Source organism: Nerophis lumbriciformis, linkage group LG01 (assembly GCF_033978685.3).
Source record: "Nerophis lumbriciformis linkage group LG01, RoL_Nlum_v2.1, whole genome shotgun sequence".
Taxonomy (NCBI): domain Eukaryota; kingdom Metazoa; phylum Chordata; class Actinopteri; order Syngnathiformes; family Syngnathidae; genus Nerophis; species Nerophis lumbriciformis.
In genome coordinates, this window is record NC_084548.2 from 60,829,975 (window position 1) to 60,850,396 (window position 20,422).

The 20,422-nt window shown below is 31.8% G+C and overlaps 1 protein-coding gene across 6 annotated transcripts in view; it reads left to right on the top strand.

The window, feature by feature from the left end:
• LOC133570656 (myelin transcription factor 1-like) overlaps positions 1 to 20,422 on the top strand; it is a 430,657-nt gene that overhangs the window by 318,551 nt on the left and 91,684 nt on the right. For all 6 annotated transcript variants that reach the window (XM_061923347.2, XM_061923352.2, XM_061923365.2 and 3 more), the window contains 3 exons: positions 7,516 to 7,570; positions 16,148 to 16,178; positions 19,408 to 19,470. In XM_061923347.2, the coding sequence (XP_061779331.1) occupies positions 7,516 to 7,570; positions 16,148 to 16,178; positions 19,408 to 19,470 (149 nt within the window). The remainder of the gene's footprint in view (positions 1 to 7,515; positions 7,571 to 16,147; positions 16,179 to 19,407; positions 19,471 to 20,422) is intronic.

Below are 20,422 nucleotides of genomic sequence, written 5' to 3' on the forward strand. Positions count from 1 at the left end.
TTTGATCTCATCATAATTATAACTATTTTATCTCATCACAATTATAACTATTTTATCTCATCACAATTATAACTACTTTTTCTCATCATAATTATAACTATTTTATCTCATATTTATAACAATTCTATCTCATCATAATTATAAATATTTTATCTCATCACAATTGTAACAATTTTATCTCATATTTATAACAATTTTATCTCATCATAATTATAGCTATTTTATCTCATCACAATTATAACTATTTTATCTCTACACAAATATAACTACTTTATCTCATCATAATTATAACAATTTTATCTCATATTTATAACAATTTTATCTCATCATAATTATAACTATTTTATCTCATCACAATTATAACTACTTTTTCTCATCATAATTATAACTATTTTATCTCATATTTATAACAATTTTATCTCATCATAATTATAAATATTTTATCTCATCACAATTATAACTATTGTATCTCATATTTATAACAATTTTATCTCATCATAATTATAACTATTTTATCTCATCATAATTATAACTATTTTATCTCATATTTATAACTATTTTATCTCATCATAACTACAACTATTTTATGTCATCACAATTATAACTGTTTTAGCTCAACATATTAATAACTATTTTATCTCATCATAATTATAACTATTTTATGTCATCATAATTAGAAATATTATATATCATCATAATTATAAATATTGTTTCTCATCATAATTATAACTATTTTATCTCATCACAATTATAACTAATTTATCTCATCATACTTATAACTATTTTGTTTCATCATATTCATAACAATTTTATCTAATCACAATTATAACAATTTTATCTCATCACAATTATAACTATTTTATCTCATCACTATTATAACTACTTTTTCCTCATCATAATTATAACTATTATATCTCATATTTATAACAATTTTATCTCATCATAATTATAAATATTTTATCTCATCACAATTATAACTATTTTATCTCATATTTATAACAATTGTATCTCATCATAATTATAGCTATTTTATCTCATCACAATTATAACTATTTTATCTCTACACAAATATAACTACTTTATCTCATCATAATTATAACAATTTTATCTCATATTTATAAAAATTTTATCTAATCACAATTATAACTATTTTATCTCATCATAATTATAACTATTTTATCTCATATTTATAACAATTTTATCTCATCATAATTATAACTATTTTATCTCATCACAATTATAACTACTTTTTCTCATCATAATTATAACTATTTTATCTCATATTTATAACAATTTTATCTCATCATAATTATAAATATTTTATCTCATCACAATTATAACTATTTTATCTCATATTTATAACAATTTTATCTCATCATAATTATAACTATTTTATCTCATCATAATTATAACTATTTTATCTCATATTTATAACTATTTTTTCTCATCATAACTACAACTATTTTATGTCATCACAATTATAACTGTTTTAGCTCAACATATTAATAACTATTTTATCTCATCATAATTATAACTATTTTATGTCATCATAATTAGAAATATTTTATCTCATCATAATTATAAATATTGTTTCTCATCATAATTATAACTATTTTATCTCATCACAATTATAACTAATTTATCTCATCATACTTATAACTATTTTGTTTCATCATATTTATAACAATTTTATCTCATCACAATTATAACTATTTTATCTCATCACAATTATGACTACTTTATCTCATCATAATTATAACTATTTTATCTCATATTTATAACAATTTTATCTCATCATAATTACAACTATTTTATCTCATCACAATTATAACTATTTTATCTCATCACAAATATAACTATTTTATCTCATCATATTAATAACTATTTTATCTCATCATAATTATAAATATTGTTTCTCATCATAATTATAACTATTTTATCTCCTTTTAATGCCTTTTAATCTCACAATTTGACTTTCGTATCTCATAATTTGGAGTTTTTATTTCACAAATATGGCTTTTTAATTTCATACTTTTGACTTTATCTCATAATTTTGTCTTTTTATTGCATAATTTTGACCTTTTATCTCATAAGTATGACTTTTTATTCATCCATCCATTTTCTACTTCTTGTCCTTATCTCACCATTATTATGACTTTCTTGTCTCATAATTTCGATCTTTTTCTTACGATTTAGACTTTTTATCTCATAATTTAAATTCTCCCATTTCATAATTTTGACTCTCACTTTTTATTGTCATAAATTACAAACGTAGACTTTTTATCTCATAATTATGACTTTCTTAAGGTATGAGTTTGACTTGTTAAATCACAGGTTTGCTTTTAAATCTGATAATTTTGATTTTTTAATCTTATAATTTTGATTTTGTATGTCATAATTTTAACTTTTTAATGTCATAATTGCAGAGGTGGGTAGTAACGCGCTACATTTACTCCGTTACATCTACTTGAGTAACTTTTGGGATAAATTGTACTTCTAAGAGTAGTTTTAATGCAACTTACTTTTACTTTTACTTGAGTATATTTATAGAGAAGAAACGCTACTTTTACTCCGCTACTTTTATCTACATTCAGCTCGCTACTCGCTACTAATTTTTATCGATCTGTTAATGCACGCTTTGTTTGTTTTGGTCTGTCAGACAGACCTTCAAAGTGCCTGCGTTACTGGTGACGTTTCACTCCGTTCCACCAATAAAATGCAGTCACTCGTGACGTTTGACTCCGTTCCACCAATCAGATGCAGTCACTGGTGACGTTGGACCAATCAAACAGAGCCAGGCGGTCACATGACCTGACTTAAACAAGTTGAAAAACTTATTGGGGTGTTACCATTTAGTGGTCAATTGTACGGAATATATACTGTACTGTGCAATCTACTAATACAAGTTTCAATCAATCAATCAAAAGTGTGAAGGAAAAAAGACACCGTCACAAGCCTAAAGACTGACTGCACAGTTCCTGTCTTCACAATAAAAGTGCCGCTCCATCGCGCCTGCGCTTTCAAAACAAGAGTCTCCGAAAGCCAGCGCAAACAAGCTAGCAAGCTACGGAATTTGCCGCCAATGTATTTCTTGTAAAGTGTGTGAAAACGAATATGGAAGCTGGACAAATAAGATACCAAAAACCAACCACTTTCATGTGGTATTAGACAGAAAGGAGGAACTTTTTTTCTCCTCCATTTGAAAACGTGGACGCTATCATCACTACTGTCTGATTACAATCAATGCAAGTCATCAGAATCAGGTAATACACCAACTTATATTCTTGTCAACATGAAAGAAAGGAATCTATATGTGTTAAACATGCATGTATATTCATTAAAACACCTTTAACATGTAAACAAAAACGGCAAAATAAATAAATATAAATGATATACTGTATATATCAATGTATGTGTATATATGTATATATATATATATATATATATATATATATATATATATATATATATATATATATATATATATATATATATATGATATGTGTGTGTATGTTACTCATCAGTTACTCAGTACTTGAGTAGTTTTTTCACAACATACTTTTTACTTTTACTCAAGTAAATATTTGGGTGACTACTCATTACTTTTACTTGAGTAATAAATCTCTAAAGTAACAGTACTCTTACTTGAGTACAATTTCTGGCTACTCTACCCACCTCTGCATAATTGTGATTAATTGCCATAAATGTGACTTTTAATGTCGTAATTTGTACTTTTATTGTCATCATTTCGATTTGTTAATCTCATAATTTTGATTTTTTTTTAATCTCATAATTTTGATTTTTTTTAATCCCATAATTTTTACTTTTAATATCATAATTTTTCATTTCTGATCTTATAATTTCACATTTTTATGTTCATATATTTGTCTTTTATTGTCCTAATTTAGATTTTTTTGTCATAATTTTGACTTTTAATGTCATAATTTTGACTTTATGTCAACATTTTGTATGTCATAATTCTGATTTAATGTCATATGTTTTACTTTTAATGTTATCATTTTGACTTTTTATGTCATAATTCTGATTTATTGTCACCATTTTGACTTTTAATGTCATAATTTTTACTTTTTATTTTCATAAATATGATTTATTGTCATAATTTAGACTTTTAATGTCACAATTTTTACTTTTAATGTCGTAATTTTGATTTATTATGTCATAATTTGGACTGTTAATGTCATAATTTGGACTTTTAATGTCATAATTTGGATTTTTAATGTCATAATTTGGACTGTTTTATGTCATAATTTGGATTTAATCTCATAATTTTGACTTTTAATGTCATAATTTTGACTTTCTATGTCATAATTTTGACTTTCTATGTCATAATTTTGATTTATTGTCATCATTTGGACTTTGATGTCGTAATATTGAGTTTTTATGTCCTAATTTTGACTTTTAATGTCCTAATTTTGACCTCCTTTTGTTGTAATTTTGACTTAATCTCATAATTTTGATATTCAATGTCATCATTTTGACTTTTAATGTTATAATTTTGACTTGTTGTCATCATTTTGACTTTTAATGTCATAAATTTGACTTTCTATTTCATAATTTAGATTTATTGTCATAATTTGTACTTTTAATGTCAATTCACATTTTTTATGTCATAATTCTGACTTAATGTCATGTGTTTTACTTTTAATGTCATCATTTTGACTTTTATTTTCATAAATCTAATTTATTGTCATAATTTAGACTTTTAATGTCATTATTTTTACTTTTAATGTCGTAATTTTGATTTATTATGTCATAGTTTACACTTTTTATGTCATAATTTAGATTTTATTGCCTTAATATGGACTTTTAATGTCATAATTTGGACTTTTAATGTCATAATTTGGACTGTTTTATGTCATAATTTTGATTTAATCTCATAGTTTAGATTTTTAATCTCATAATTTAGATTTTTAATCTCATAATTTTGACTTTCTATGTCATAATTTTGATTTATTGTCATAATTTGGACTTTAATGTCGTAATTTTGAGTTTTTATGCCCTAATTTTGACTTTTAATGTCCTAATTATGACTTTTGTATGTCATAATTTTGATTTACTCTCATATTTTTTATTTGTATTGTCATAATTTTTTTATTTTAATGTCCGAATTTTGATTTATTGTCATAATTGTAACTTTTAATGTCATAATTTTAACTTAATGTCAGAATTTTGACTTTTAAAGTCATAATTATGACTTTTAATGTCATAATTTTGATTTTTAACGCCATAATTTTAACTTTTAATGTCATAATTTGAATTTTTAATGTCATAATTTTTACTTTTAATGTCATAATTTTTACTTTTAATGTCATAATTTTTGCTTTTTCATGTCATAATCTTGATTTACTCTCATATTTTTTTATTTTTAATGTCATCATTTTGAATTTTAATGTCATAATTTTGATTTATTGTCATAATTTTGATTTATTGTCATAATTTTAACTTTTAATGTCATAATTTTGTCTTGATGTCATAATTTTAACTTTTAATGTCATAATTTGGATTTTTAATGTCATAATTTTAACTTTTAATGTCATTATTTTGACTTTAATATCCTAATTTTTACTTTTTTTATGTCATAATTTTGACTTAATCTCATATATTTTGATTTTTAATGTCATAATTTTGAATTTTAATGTCATCATTTTTATTTATTGTCATCATTTTTATTTATTGTCATCATTTTAACTTTTAATGTCATAATTTTAACTTTTAATGTCATCATTTTAACTTTTAATGTCATAATTTTGACTTAATGTCATAAATTTGACTTTTAATGTCGTAATTTGGATTTTTAATGTCATAACTTTAACTTTTAATGTCCTAATTTAAATTTTTAATGTCATAATTTGGATTTATTGTCATAATTTTGACTTTTAATGTCATTATTTTGACTTTCTATTTCATAATTTGGATTTATTGTCATAATTTGGATTTTTAACGTCGTAATTTGGATTTTTTAATGTTTTAATTTGATAAATAAATGATAAATGGGTTGTACTTGTATAGCGCTTTTCTACCTTCAAGGTACTCAAAGCGCTTTGACACTACTTCCACATTTACCCATTCACACACACATTCACACACTGATGGAGGGAGCTGCCATGCAAGGCGCTACCAGCACCCATCAGGAGCAAGGGTGAAGTGTCTTGCTCAGGACACAACGGACATGACGAGGTTGGTACTAGGTGGGGATTGAACCAGGGACCCTCGGGTCGCGCACGGCCACTCTTCCACTGCGCCACGCCGTCCCTTTGGACTTTTAATGTCCTAATTTGGACTTCAGTGTCAGCATTGTGACTTGCCATGGGAGGATTATTATGTGGTCTTCCATAGAAGGGTTAAACATAATGAGAGTTAAAAAAAAAAAAAAGGACAAGCTGTGATAAAATAAAAGATGTCATCAAAGCTAAAAGCTCCATTGTGACTAAAAAGCATCTGATAGCTTTTGAGTGCGGCACATAAGGGGGCGTGGCCCTCGCTTGGTAAATGTGTGTGTGTGTGTGTGTGTGTGTGTGTGTGTGTGTGTGTGTGTGTGTGTGTGTGTGTGTGTGTGTGTGTGTGTGTGTGTGTGTTGGAGCCGGGTTAACACCTGCTCTTTTGAGGCTTAAAAGGCGAGCCAGGACTAAGTAGTATGCACAGAGTGTCACTCGTGTACACACACACACACACACACACATATTTTTCGGTGACATAAAAGGGTTATTATTCCAGCAGCTTTTGAAAAAGCTGTATGATTTTGCCTCATTATGGTAACATTGAAAGTTATGATTTGCAGTCCTTGGCCCCACTAATGGCCGTGGCCCCCGAGCAGCACAATACACAATCATGCATGCTCGCCACTTAGGCGTACCGGAAGGCGTGGGAGGGGCGGGAACTTTGTTTCTCTCCACTCGTGTGGCAGCTCCCATCACTATCGGCCTGTTTCAGGGATAAATGGACCAATCTCCAAAGGTTTATTTGTGGTCCCTAACAGCTAACGTTGTGTGTTCATACACAGTGTGGCGCCACTCCACTGAGTTATTAAATAAACTACATTTCATTTTTACAAGTATTATTATCACTGGGGGAGAATGCTAAACATGTTACACGCCGAGTAAAAACACGCAGGGGCAGACTAGAAGGCATGCTAATCGCTAAGCTAGCTAGAATCAACACAATAAATAAGCAGGAAGTAAGCAGATATGAACAGGAAGTGAACAAATAGATTACTAAGAGTAATGCAGATGATAATATAACGATATTCGAAAAAAATAAAACAACTAGAGCGATTAGTCCAATATCTTTTATTTCACAAAACATGTTTTCTCTTGATATCGTTACACTGTCAGTAGTACTCACATCAACACAGTTATACAGTCGATACATGTGATCGATATCGGCAGCACCTTCTGATTGGATTGTACCAAATGAGTGTTGTTTTTTAAGAGAATTGAGGGCTTTTTGACTGAGCGAAGGCCTTTGACCCTTGTTCCATCTCTCTCCCCCTCTCAGATGAGCGTAGAAAATGACGACAAGCGGACTCGCACTCGATCTAAAGGAATTCGAGGTGAGTGTCACTGATCGTGTGTCAGGTGTGTTTGCTTGTTTACATGTATTTGTGCATCCATACTCTGAAAAATGCACATTGCAAGAAGTGTATTTCCACATGTCAAAATTTTGAATTTTTAATGTCATAATTTAGATTTTTAATCTCATAATTTAGATTTTTTTATCTCATAATTTGATTTTTTTAATCTCGTAATTGTGATTTTTTTTTATCTCATTATTTTGACTTTTACTGTCAAAATTGTGAATTTCTATGTTATAATTTAGAATTTGTATCTCATTTTGGCTTTTAACGTACTCGTTTTGGCTTTTAATGTCATAATTTATATTTTTGATGTCCTAATTTTGATTTTTCATGTCATAGTTTAGATTTTTTTTCATGTCATAGTTTTGAAATTTTTATGTAATAATTTTTACTTTTTTTATGTCATAATTTTGACTTAATATCATAATTTTTTATTTTTTATTTCATCATTTTGAATTTGTATGTTTTAATTTAGAATTTATCTGTCTTTTAACGTCCTTATTTTTACTTTTATTATCATAATTTAGATTTTTGATGTCCTAATTTTGACTTTATTATGTCATAGTTTTGACTTAATATCATAATTTTATATTTTTAATGTCATAATTTGGATTTTTAATCTCATAATTTTGACTTTTGATCTCATAATTTAGATTTTTTTATTTTATAATTTTGAATTTGTATCTCATTTTGTCTTTTAACGTCATAATTTTTACTTTTAACGTCATCATTTTTACTTTTAATGTCATTATTTAGATTTTTTAAATCCTAATTTAGATTTTTTTAATCTCATTTTGTCTTTTAACATACTAAATTTGGCTTTTAATGTCATGATTTAGATTTTTTATGTCCTAATTTTGACTTTTTATGTCATAATTTTCATTTTTTTTCATGTCATAGTTTTGAAAACTGTATGTCATAATTTTTACTTTTTTTATGTCATAATTTTGACTTAATATCATAATTTTGAATTTGTATGTTTTAATTTAGAATTTATCTGTCTTTTAACGTCTTAATTTTGACTTTTAATGTCCTAATTTTGACTTTTTTTATGTCATAATTTTGATTTAATCTCATAATTTAGATTTTTAATGTCCTAATTTTAACTTTTTTTATGTCATAATTTTGATTTAATCTCATAATTTAGATTTTTAATGTCATAATTTTGATTTTTAATCTCATAATTTTGACTTTTGATCTCATAATTTAGATTTTTTTATTTTATAATTTTGAATTTGTATCTCATTTTGTCTTTTAACGTCATAATTTTTACTTTTAACGTCATCATTTTTACTTTTAATGTCATTATTTAGATTTTTTAAATCCTAGTTTAGATTTTTTTAATCTCATTTTGTCTTTTAACATACTAAATTAGGCTTTTAATGTCATGATTTAGATTTTTTATGTCCTAATTTTGACTTTTTATGTCATAATTTTCATTTTTTTTCATGTCATAGTTTTGAAAATTGTATGTCATCATTTTTACTTTTTTTATGTCATAATTTTGACTTAATATCATAATTTTGATTTTTTATGTTTGAATTTAGAATGTATCTGTCTTTTAACGTCCTTATTTTTACTTTTATTGTCATAATTTAGATTTTTGATGTCTTAATTTTGACTTTTAATGTCCTAATTTTGACTTTTTTTATGTCATAATTTTGACTTAATCTCATAATTTAGATTTTTAATGTCATAATTTTGATTTTTAATCTCATCATTTTGACTTTTGATCTCATAATTTAGATTTTTTTATTTTATAATTTTGAATTTGTATCTCATTTTGTCTTTTAACGTCATAATTTTTACTTTTAATGTCATAATTTTGATTTTTTTTTGTCGTAATTTTGATTTAATCTCATAATTTAGATTTTTGACGTCCAAATTTTTACTTTTCTATGTCATAATTTTTACTTAATCTCAATATTACATATTGTTATGAAGGTGTCAGTTACTACATTATATATATACTTGCAGTGTGTATATAAAATGTCGATGGAGGGTTTTGAAGTTGTTTTAGAGACTTTAAAGGCTACAACTGTCTCTCTCATTAGTCGCATCATCCAAGTGTTTTTTAATCATCTTTAAAATCCTTTAAAAAAAAGTTGTGTGTTCTTGTCTCTCATAATGATTGTGAACGATAGGAAAAAACAACAAAAGAGCAGTTCCTCTTTTAAATGTAGAACAAAAACATTGTCGCCATAACTCGGTTAGCATGCAGGTCACAGCATGTAAATGTCGGTGTTTTTCGAGAGGGCATCGTTAGCCACCTGCTGGGAGCAGTTTTTTACTATTTAGAAGGGGAATGATGCCCAAAAAGTGCCGTTTTCCTTGAATTGCGTGTGTTGGTGCTATTAGCGGATGTTTTTTGTTTAATGTTGCTGAGCAGCAGCTGACGTTCATTCCAACTGGATGATGAAAGAAGAAGACACTTCACACACACACACACACACACACACACACTCACACACACACACACACACACACACACACACACACACACACACACTATTGTATTTGTTACCTTCTTGAGACCTCCGAAAAATGCCTACCTCTTTAGGACCACCCTTTCTAGATATATAAAGATTTGTATTTACAACATGAATAATATATACAAACTAAACTACAAAGCTTCTTGTGAAAAATTAGTTGGAATTTCACAAGAAAAACTTAGAATTTTGGCAGTATTATAATAAAAGTCGTCATTTTACTCAACGCAAGTCAAAATTTTACAAGAAAAACTGAACATTTGTGCAATATTATGATAAAAGTTGGAATTTTGCTCGATAACAGTTACAATTTTACCAGAAAAGCTTAAAATGTTGGCAATCAAGAGTCGTCATTTTACTCGACAAAAATCACAATTTTATAAGAAAACGTTAACATTTTGGCAATATAATAATAATCGGAATTTTACTAGGCAAAAATTATGACAAAAGTCGTCATTTTACTCAAAGAATGTCACTATTTTACAAGAACAACAAAAAAATTGGCAATATTGCGATAAAAGTCAGAATTTTATACGCCATTTTGCATTAAAAGTATTAATTTTACATGAAAAAGTAATCATTTTACGAGAAAATATTGCAATATTACAGAAACTTTAAAAGAAAACTATAAAATAAATTTTATAAGATAAAAGTCGACACATTGTGAGAAAAAGACTGCTTTTAGTTCTTTTTTATTTTTATTTTTTGTTTGTAATTGGTTTTTTAATCTTCATTAATTTACGGCGTGGCGCAGTGGAAGAATGGCCGTGCGTCTCTATATACATTTTTCTTTTTCATTAATTTTGGCCTTTTCAATTTCTTACACACACTTGTTATTACATATGTTGGCCAGAGGGGGAGCACTTCAAGTTTTTACACACACTTGTTATTTCATATGTTACACTTAGACTTAGACTTAGACAAACTTTAATGATCCACAAGGGAAATTGTTCAACACAGTAGCTCAGTTACAATGATGGAAAGTGTAAGGATGGAAAGGACAATGCATGTATAAATAGACTAATATAGCGATAAAAAATCTAACATATTTACGAATATGTACATAATATGTGTACAGAATAATATATATACAGATATATTATATTATGTCTATAACATATATACAATATATACAACACATGTACAATATTACAGTATATACAGTATATGTGACAGCAGCAGCATAAAATAGAGAGTTAATCCAGCAGGAAATAGAAAATAGACATTATAAACATAACAACCAGAGGGGGGGCACTTTAAAAACCGACACACAGTCAATTTGAAAAATCCCTCCTTTTTTGGCACCACCCTAATTTTGATAAATTTCACCACAAATGAGATCTCTATTTTTTGTTTTTGGTAATGTGCTTAAGGCCGATGACAAACGAGTCAGGGACCACAGATGGTCCCTGCGCCGCACTTTGGGCAACCCAGCTGTAGAAGCTAACTGTTAATGGCCACACAAAATCAGCTGGGGATGAATAGGGAAGTCCTTCTTTAGCTGCAATCTTGTTTTACCATATATTGCTGCCTCTGCACCTGTCAATGTTTACTTTTGTATGCACATTAAATCAACCAAAAATCCTGACTTTGGAGCAATGTTCACGGACTCTAGTATTTGGCTCTCTATTCGATGCAATGGTTTTCCGTATTGGGACCATGATTTTGGTCCTAACTTGTTCACCAGTCCTCTTCCTTGTTGATGTCTCAAGAAGGGTAAAAATACAAGAACACACCCACGCACACTTGTCAGTGTATCTTGATATGCGTGCTGTTTCTGACATGTGATTAATGCATGAGATATTGGATCGCAAGCTCAATTCTCCAGGGTTGTATTGTTTTCTCATTTGCTCCAAATGAAAATAGAATTTTTCTCCAAACTCATTCTGTTGCTAAATTCCCGATCGATGCCGCTGGTGGTGCGCGTGTGCGTGTGTGTTGATGCTTGATTTATGTTTTCGAGGCAATTACTTTAAGTTGACCCTGGGAAAAAAAAAGTGATGCTTTCCTGTTTCATTTCCCTTCCATGCAAAGTGTGAGAATGTTTTATTGCTGATGTCTGCAAATGATTGGCACCATTATGCCTTGTCCTGTTTGCGCCTACTTGTTAGTTTTGTGTGTGTGTGTGTGTGTGTGTGTGTGTGTGTGTGTGTGTGTGTGTGTGTGTGTGTGTGTGTGTGTGTGGGGGGGGGGGGGGGGGGGCCTTAGGGCTGGACAGTTAATCCAATTTTAGTTTTCATTTTGATCATAAAAATGTAATAATCGGAGGAAAGGGGGGAAGCGACCTGCATGCAAATTGCGATCCGAACGAAGTTTGGGACGTCACCGTGGTTACTACTAGTATGTCTAATCAATAATCAATAACCTCAATAGAAGTAAGGCATATGATTTCCGGGTTCACGTAACCCTGGACATAGTCACATAATTGGACGATAACTGTTACGTGCAACGTAATGTTTGACATAAATGTGCGTGAAATGTTGTCATTGTGAGGAGAAGGAACATTTATCAAGGAAAATAATGACTTTATCCCCGAAACATTCAAACGCCCCGTCCTGAACTCATTAATGTCGAAACAACAGCTTGAAACTAGGAAGCTAAAGCTAGCAAGAACAACCCATACACCCACAACACATCTAATATGTTGTGTTGTTGTTAATGACATCATGGACGTAACATCAATGTACAAACAATCATACACCCACAACACATCTCACCTGTTGTGTTGTTGTGAACGACATCACGGATGTAACATCAATGTACAAACAATCATACACCCACAACACATCTCATCTGTTGTGTTGTTGTTAACGACATCACGGATGTAACATCAATGTACAAACAATCATACACCCACAACACATCTAAATGGTTGTGTTGTTGTGAATGACATCATGGACGTAACATTAATGTACAAACAATCATACACACACAACATATCTAATCTGTTGTGTTGTTGTGAACGACATCATGGACGTACCATCAATGTACAATCAATCATACACCCACAACACATATCATTTGTTGTGTTGTTCTGAACAACATCATGGACGTAACATCAATATACAAACAATCATACACCCACAACACCTCTCAATGGTTGTGTTGTTGTGAACAACATCATGGACGTAACAACAATGTACAATCAATCATACACCCACAACACATATCATTTGTTGTGTTGTTGTGAACGACATCATGGACGTAACATCAATGTACAAACAATCATACACCCACAACACATCTCAATGGTTGTGTTGTTGTGAATGACATCATGGACCTTATCATCAATGTACAAACAATCATGCACCCACAACACATCTCAATGGTTGTGTTGTTGTGAACGACACCACATATAACATCAATGTACAAACAATTACACACACACACAACACATCTCGTCTGTTGTGTTGTTGTGAACGACATCATGGACGTAACAACAATGTACAAACAGTCATACACACACAACACATATCATCTGTTGTGTTGTTGTGAACGACATCATGGACGCAACATCAATGTACAAACAATCATACACCCACAACACATCTCATCTGTTGTGTTGTTGTGAACGACATCACGGATGTAACATCAATGTACAAACAATCATACACCCACAACACATCTCAATGGTTGTGTTGTTGTGAATGACGTCATGGACGTAACATTAATGTACAAACAATCATACACCCACAACACATCTCATCTGTTGTGTTGTCGTGAACAACATCATGGACGTAATATCAATGTAAAAACAATCATACACCCACAACACATCTCATCTGTTGTGTTGTTGTGAACGACATCACAGATTTAACATCAATGTACAAACAATCATACACCCACAACACATCTAAATGGTTGTGTTGTTGTGAATGACATCATGCATGTAACATTAATGTACAAACAATCATACACACACAACATATCTAATCTGTTGTGTTGTTGTGAACGACATCATGGACGTAACATCAATGTACAATCAATCATACACCCACAACACATATCATTTGTTGTGTTGTTGTGAACAACATCATGGACGTAACATCAATGTACAAACAATCATACACCCACAACACATCTCAATGGTTGTGTTGTTGTGAACGACATCATGGACCTTAACATCAATGTACAAACAATCATGCACCAACAACACATCTCAATGGTTGTGTTGTTGTGAACGACACCATATATAACATCAATGTACAAACAATCACACACACACAACACATCTCGTCTGTTGTGTTGTTGTAAACGACATCATGGACGTAACAATAATGTACAATCAATCATACACCCACAACACATATCATCTGTTGTGTTGTTGTGAACGACATCATGGATGTAACATCAATGTACAATCAATCATACACCCACAACACATATCATCTGGTGTGTTGTTGTGAACGACATCATGGACGTAACATCAATGTAAAAACAATAATACACCCACAACACATCTCATCTTTTGTGTTGTTGTGAACGACATCACGGATGTAACATCAATGTACAAACAATCATACACCCACAACACATCTCAATGGTTGTGTTGTTGTGAATGACATCATGGACGTAACACAATGTAAAAACAATCATACACCCACAACACATCTCATCTTTTGTGTTGTTGTGAACGACATCACGGACGTAACATCAATGTACAAACAATCATACACCCACAACACATCTCAATGGTTGTGTTGTTGCGAACGACATCATGGACCTTAACATCAATGTACAAACAATCATGCACCCACAACACATCTCAATGATTGTGTTGTTGTGAACGACACCATACATAACATCAATGTACAAACAATCACACACACACAACACATCTCGCCTGTTGTGCTGTTGTGAACGACATCATGGACGTAACATCAATATACAAACAATCATACACCCACAACACATCTCAATGGTTGTGTTATTGTGAACGACATCATGGACCTTAACATCAATGTACAAACAATCATGCACCCACAACACATCTCAATGATTGTGTTGTTGTGAACGACACCATACATAACATCAATGTACAAACAATCACACACACACAACACATCTCGCCTGTTGTGCTGTTGTGAACGACATCATGGACGTAACATCAATATACAAACAATCATACACCCACAACACATCTCAATGGTTGTGTTATTGTGAACGACATCATGGACCTTAACATCAGTGTACAAACAATCATGCACCCACAACACATCTCAATGGTTGTGTTGTTGTGAACGACACCATATATAACATCAATGTGCAAACAATCACACACACACAACACATCTCGTCTGTTGTGTTGTTGTAAACGACATCATGGACGTAACAAGAATGTACAATCAATCATACACCCACAACACATATCATCTGTTGTGTTGTTGTGAACGACATCATGGACGTAACATCAATGTACAAACAATCATACACCCACAACACATCTCAATGGTTGTGTTGTTGTGAACGACATCATGGACCTTAACATCAATGTAAAAACAATCATACACCCACAACACATCTCAATGGTTGTGTTGTTGTGAACGACACCATACATAACATCAATGTACAAACAATCATGCACCCACAACACATCTCAATGGTTGTGTTGTGAACGACACCATACATAACATAAATGTACAAACAGTCATACACACACAACACATCTCATCTGTTGTGTTGTTGTGAACGACATCATGGATGTAACTGCGCTAACAAAATAAAGGTTTCAATAAAGTACCTTAGACAAGCACAGTGTACTTGAAGCACTTATTGATACATTTACACAATTATTATGCTTTGACCTAAATACGTGTGTTTGTGTGTGTGTGTGTGTGTGTGTGTGTGTGTGTGTGTGTGTGTGTGTGTGTGTGTGTGTGTGTGTGTGTGTGTGTGTGTGTGTGTGTGTGTGTGTTTGCGTGCGTGCGTGTGTGTGTGCGTAAGCCTCATGAGATGAGTATACATTTGTCATGTATTGATCCCAGTTTCTTTTAGCAGCAGCGATTTCACCTTTATTCTCTCTCTCTCTCTCTCCCTCTCTCTCGCTCGCCCCGCTGCCTCTCAGTTCCCAGCGATCTGGTTGGACAGGAGCTGAGGTAAAGGAACACTTTCATCTTCATGTTTCATCAGGTTCTTTTATGTGCAGGCCCTCGACTATATCATGTTTATATTTCTATCTCTTCACCTCCCGTCTCTTCCTCGTCTCACACTTCACGCTGGCTATTGATTTTGCGCGGCTCTTTTTCTACTTCCTGCTAGGAAGGCTCTCAGTCGGGCCAAAGCAAGGCGAGTGTGATCTTTTTGCAAGGATGGAAGGATGCAGGAGGAGGTGTATTTTTTTTTTTTTTACTACAAATTAACACCGGCCGCTTTATTCACATTTATTTTGATGTTAGAATGTTCAAACCGTCCTTTAAATTAGAGATGAACAAACATCTAAAACTGAGCACGCAAAGGAAAGTAGATTATTACAGTGGTTTTTTTAACCATAGGGCCAAAAAAAAGGAGTGTTTCTCAGCTTGCTCAGTTGTAATACTCATTTCCACCACTTGTGGCAGTAATGACAATATCAAAACAAGTCATGGAGAAATGTCTTAAAGCGCAAAAAAATATGACTAAAGTGGTGCAAATTTGCACTTTAATTTCATTGACAATTTATTTAAGAAACATATATATATTATTTATTATTAGTTTAGTTAAACATTTTTCTAATTTATATTTAATATTTAACCTACTCAGTGGCCTAGTGGTTAGAGTGTCCGTCCTGAGATCGGTAGGTTGGGAGTTCAAATCCCGGCCGAGTCATACCAAAGACTATAAAAATGGGACCCATTACCTCCCTGCTTGGCACTCAGCATCAAGGGTTGGAATTGGGGGTTAAATCACCAAAATGATTCCCGGGCGCAGCCACCGCTGCTGCCCACTGCTCCCCTCACCTCCCAGGGGGTGATCAAGGGTGATGGGTCAAATGCAGAGAATAATTTCGCCACACCTAGTGTGTGTGTGACAATCATTGGTACTTTAACTTTAACTTTAATCATTTTTTATGAGTCCCTTCTTTTGCACTATGTTGTAGAGGTGCAAAAAATTGAGTCACATCCAAATCACAATTCTTATTCATTACGATTCTAAATTGATTCTTAAAATTGTTTTTGAATCAAATAAAATATATATTTTTAATATATATATATATTTTTTTTTTGTAGGCACCCCTACAAAAAATTAATTGCAACAATTCGTTTTAGTCAAAAATAGATTCTGAATTGAATCGTTTAAAAAATAATAATAATAATAAATATTTTTTCTAATCAATTAAGAATCGTTACAAATAAGAACCGCAATTAATCTGAAAATCTTTTTTTTTTTAGACACCCCTTCAAAAAATACATTGCAACAATAGGTTTTAATAAATAATAGATTCTGAATAGAATTTTTTTTTTTAAAAAGAAAAAAGATTTTTTGATTTTTTAATTACTAACTCGATTTTTTTATCAATTAAGAATCATTACAAATAAGAATCGCGATTAATCTGAAAATCTTGGGAGAGTGGCCGTGCCAGCCAAAATATACATTGCAATATTTTTGTTTATCAAAATTCAATTCTGAATAGAATTGTCAAAAAAAAAAAAAAAAATTAATGAATTTTAGATATTTTTTTTTAATCGATTAAGAATCTTTGCAAATACGAATTGCGATTAATCTGAAAATCGATTATTCTTTTTTTTAGACACCCCTTCAAAAAATACATTGCAACAGTATGTTTTAATCAATAATCAATTCTGAATATAATTGTTGAAAAAACAAAAAAAATTAATTGATTTTTTTTTTTTTTTTTTTTTTTATCGATTAAGAATCGTTACAAATAATCGGGATTGATCTGAAAATGGATTATTCTTTTTTTTAGACACCCCTTCAAAAAATACATTGCAACAATATGTTTCAATCAAGAATCAATTCTGAATGTAATCGTCAAACAACTAAAAATTGTTTATAGATTTTTGAAATGTTTTTTTTATCGATTAAGAATTGTTACAAATAAGAATCACGATTAATCTGAAAAACTTTTTTTTTTTAGACACCTCTTAAAAAAATACATTGCAACAATATATTTTAATCAAGAATAGATTCTGAAGAATTGTCAAAAAAACAACTAGATTTTTTTTTTTTTTTTAATGGATTAAGAGTAGTTACAAATAAGAATTGCGATTAATCTGAAAATCTTTTTTTTAATCTGAAAATCTTTTTTTTTTTTTAGACACCCCTTCAAAAAATACATTGCAACAATATGTTTTAATCAAGAATCAATTCTGAATATAATCGTCAAAAAAAAATTGATTTTTGATTTATTTTTTGATCGATTAAGAATCGTTACAAATAAGAATCGCGATTAATCTGAAAATCCTTTTTTTTTTTTTTTTAGACACCCCTTTAAAAAATACATTGCAACAATATGTTTTAATCAAGAATAGATTCTGAATAGAATTGTCCAAAAAAACTACCAGATTTTTTATATGCATTTAATGGATTAAGAATCGTTACAAATAAGAATCGCGATTAATCTGGAAATCTTTAGTTTTATAGGCAACCCTACAAAAAAATCAGTTTTAATCCAAAATCGATTCTTAATCGAATCGTCAACAAAATTTTGTTTGTTTTTTTATAGATTTTTGATTGTTTTTTTATGGATTAAGAATCGTTACAAATAAGAATCACGATTAATTGGAAAATCTATATTTTTTTGGCACCCCTACCTGAATCCACTGACTTTTCCCAATACAAGGTGGCCCCTAAAGGTCCCAACCTGTCGGAGAATCTTGACGAGAAACCCCGATCTGTGTCTCTCAGGCTCCTACATTCACATTGTCCTTTAAATTCTCATCCCCTCACCTGGAGCATGGACCTGCTCTCAAGTCCAACATGAGAAACAAACCCCTCATTGGAAATGCAAATGCAGCATTTTGCCGAAGCGAAATGAATAAGTCGGCGTAATAAAGGGCAAGGGGCTGGTGGAGTTAATGAGAATGGAAATGAGGCGTCCGTAGGGGTCGTAGCAACCTGCATCAGAGCGGGCGAGAGGGTGATGGCCACAATGATGGCGGCGAGGAGAGAAGAGCGGGGGAAATTACAACAGGTCTTGACTGATGATTATCGCTCTCGGTAACCGGATATAGGCCAGGCCTGATGTACGACACACAATATGATGTTCCGCCGCCACCTGCACGCACGCCACTCTTTGTGTGAGCTCCTTGCATGCTTTTTCATTTCCATTGTGCCTGATGACTGCATGTTTGAAGCCCATGTTTAACCTCCATCCATCCCATCCAGCTGCCCCACGCCTGGATGCAATGGCTGCGGTCATATCAGTGGCAGATACTCACGACACAGAAGGTAGGGCAGATCCCCCAGCTTCTGTCTGTCCTTCTCTGTGTGTCCTCGCCATGGCTTCATCACGCCGCCGCGCTTCCTGCTACATCCTTCATTCTCAAGGGAAACCAGACCCAACTCACATTCACAAGGACATAGATAGATAGATAGATAGATAGATAGATAGATAGATAGATAGATAGATAGATAGATAGATAGTACTTTATTGATTCCTTTAGGAGAGTTATCTCAGGAAAATTAAAATAGATAGCATAGTCGATGTGCCACGCCGCCAAAACTCACATTCACGTGGACTTAGATAGCATTATAGACGCGCCATGGCGCCAAAAGTCACATTCATGAAGACTTAGATAGCATTATAGACGTGCCACGCTGCCAAAACTCACATTCACGAGGACTTACATATTGTTGTTGACGTGCTACGCCGGCAAAACTCACCGAGGACTTAGATAGCATTGTAGACGCGCCATGCCGGCAAAACTCACATTCATGTAGACTTAGATAGCGTTGTCGATGCGCCACGCCGCCAAAACTCACATTCACAAGGACTTAGATAGCACTGTCGAAGCGCCACGGCACCAAAACTCACCGAGGACTTAGATAGCATTGTAGACGCGCCATGCCGCCAAAACTCCCATTCACGAGGACTTAGATAGCATTATCAACGCGCCACGCCGCCACAACTCACATTCACGAGGACTTACATAGCATTGTCGACGCGCTACACCGCCAAAACTCCCATTCACGAGGATTAGATAGCATTGTTGATGCGTCACGACGCCAAAACTCACATTCACGAGGACTTAAATGGCATTGTCGACGAGCCATGCCGCCAAAACTCACATTCATGAAGACTATAGCGTTGTAGACACGCCACGCCGCCAAAACTCACATTCACAAAGACTTAGATTGCATTGTTGACGCGCCACGACACCAAAACTCACATTCACGAGGG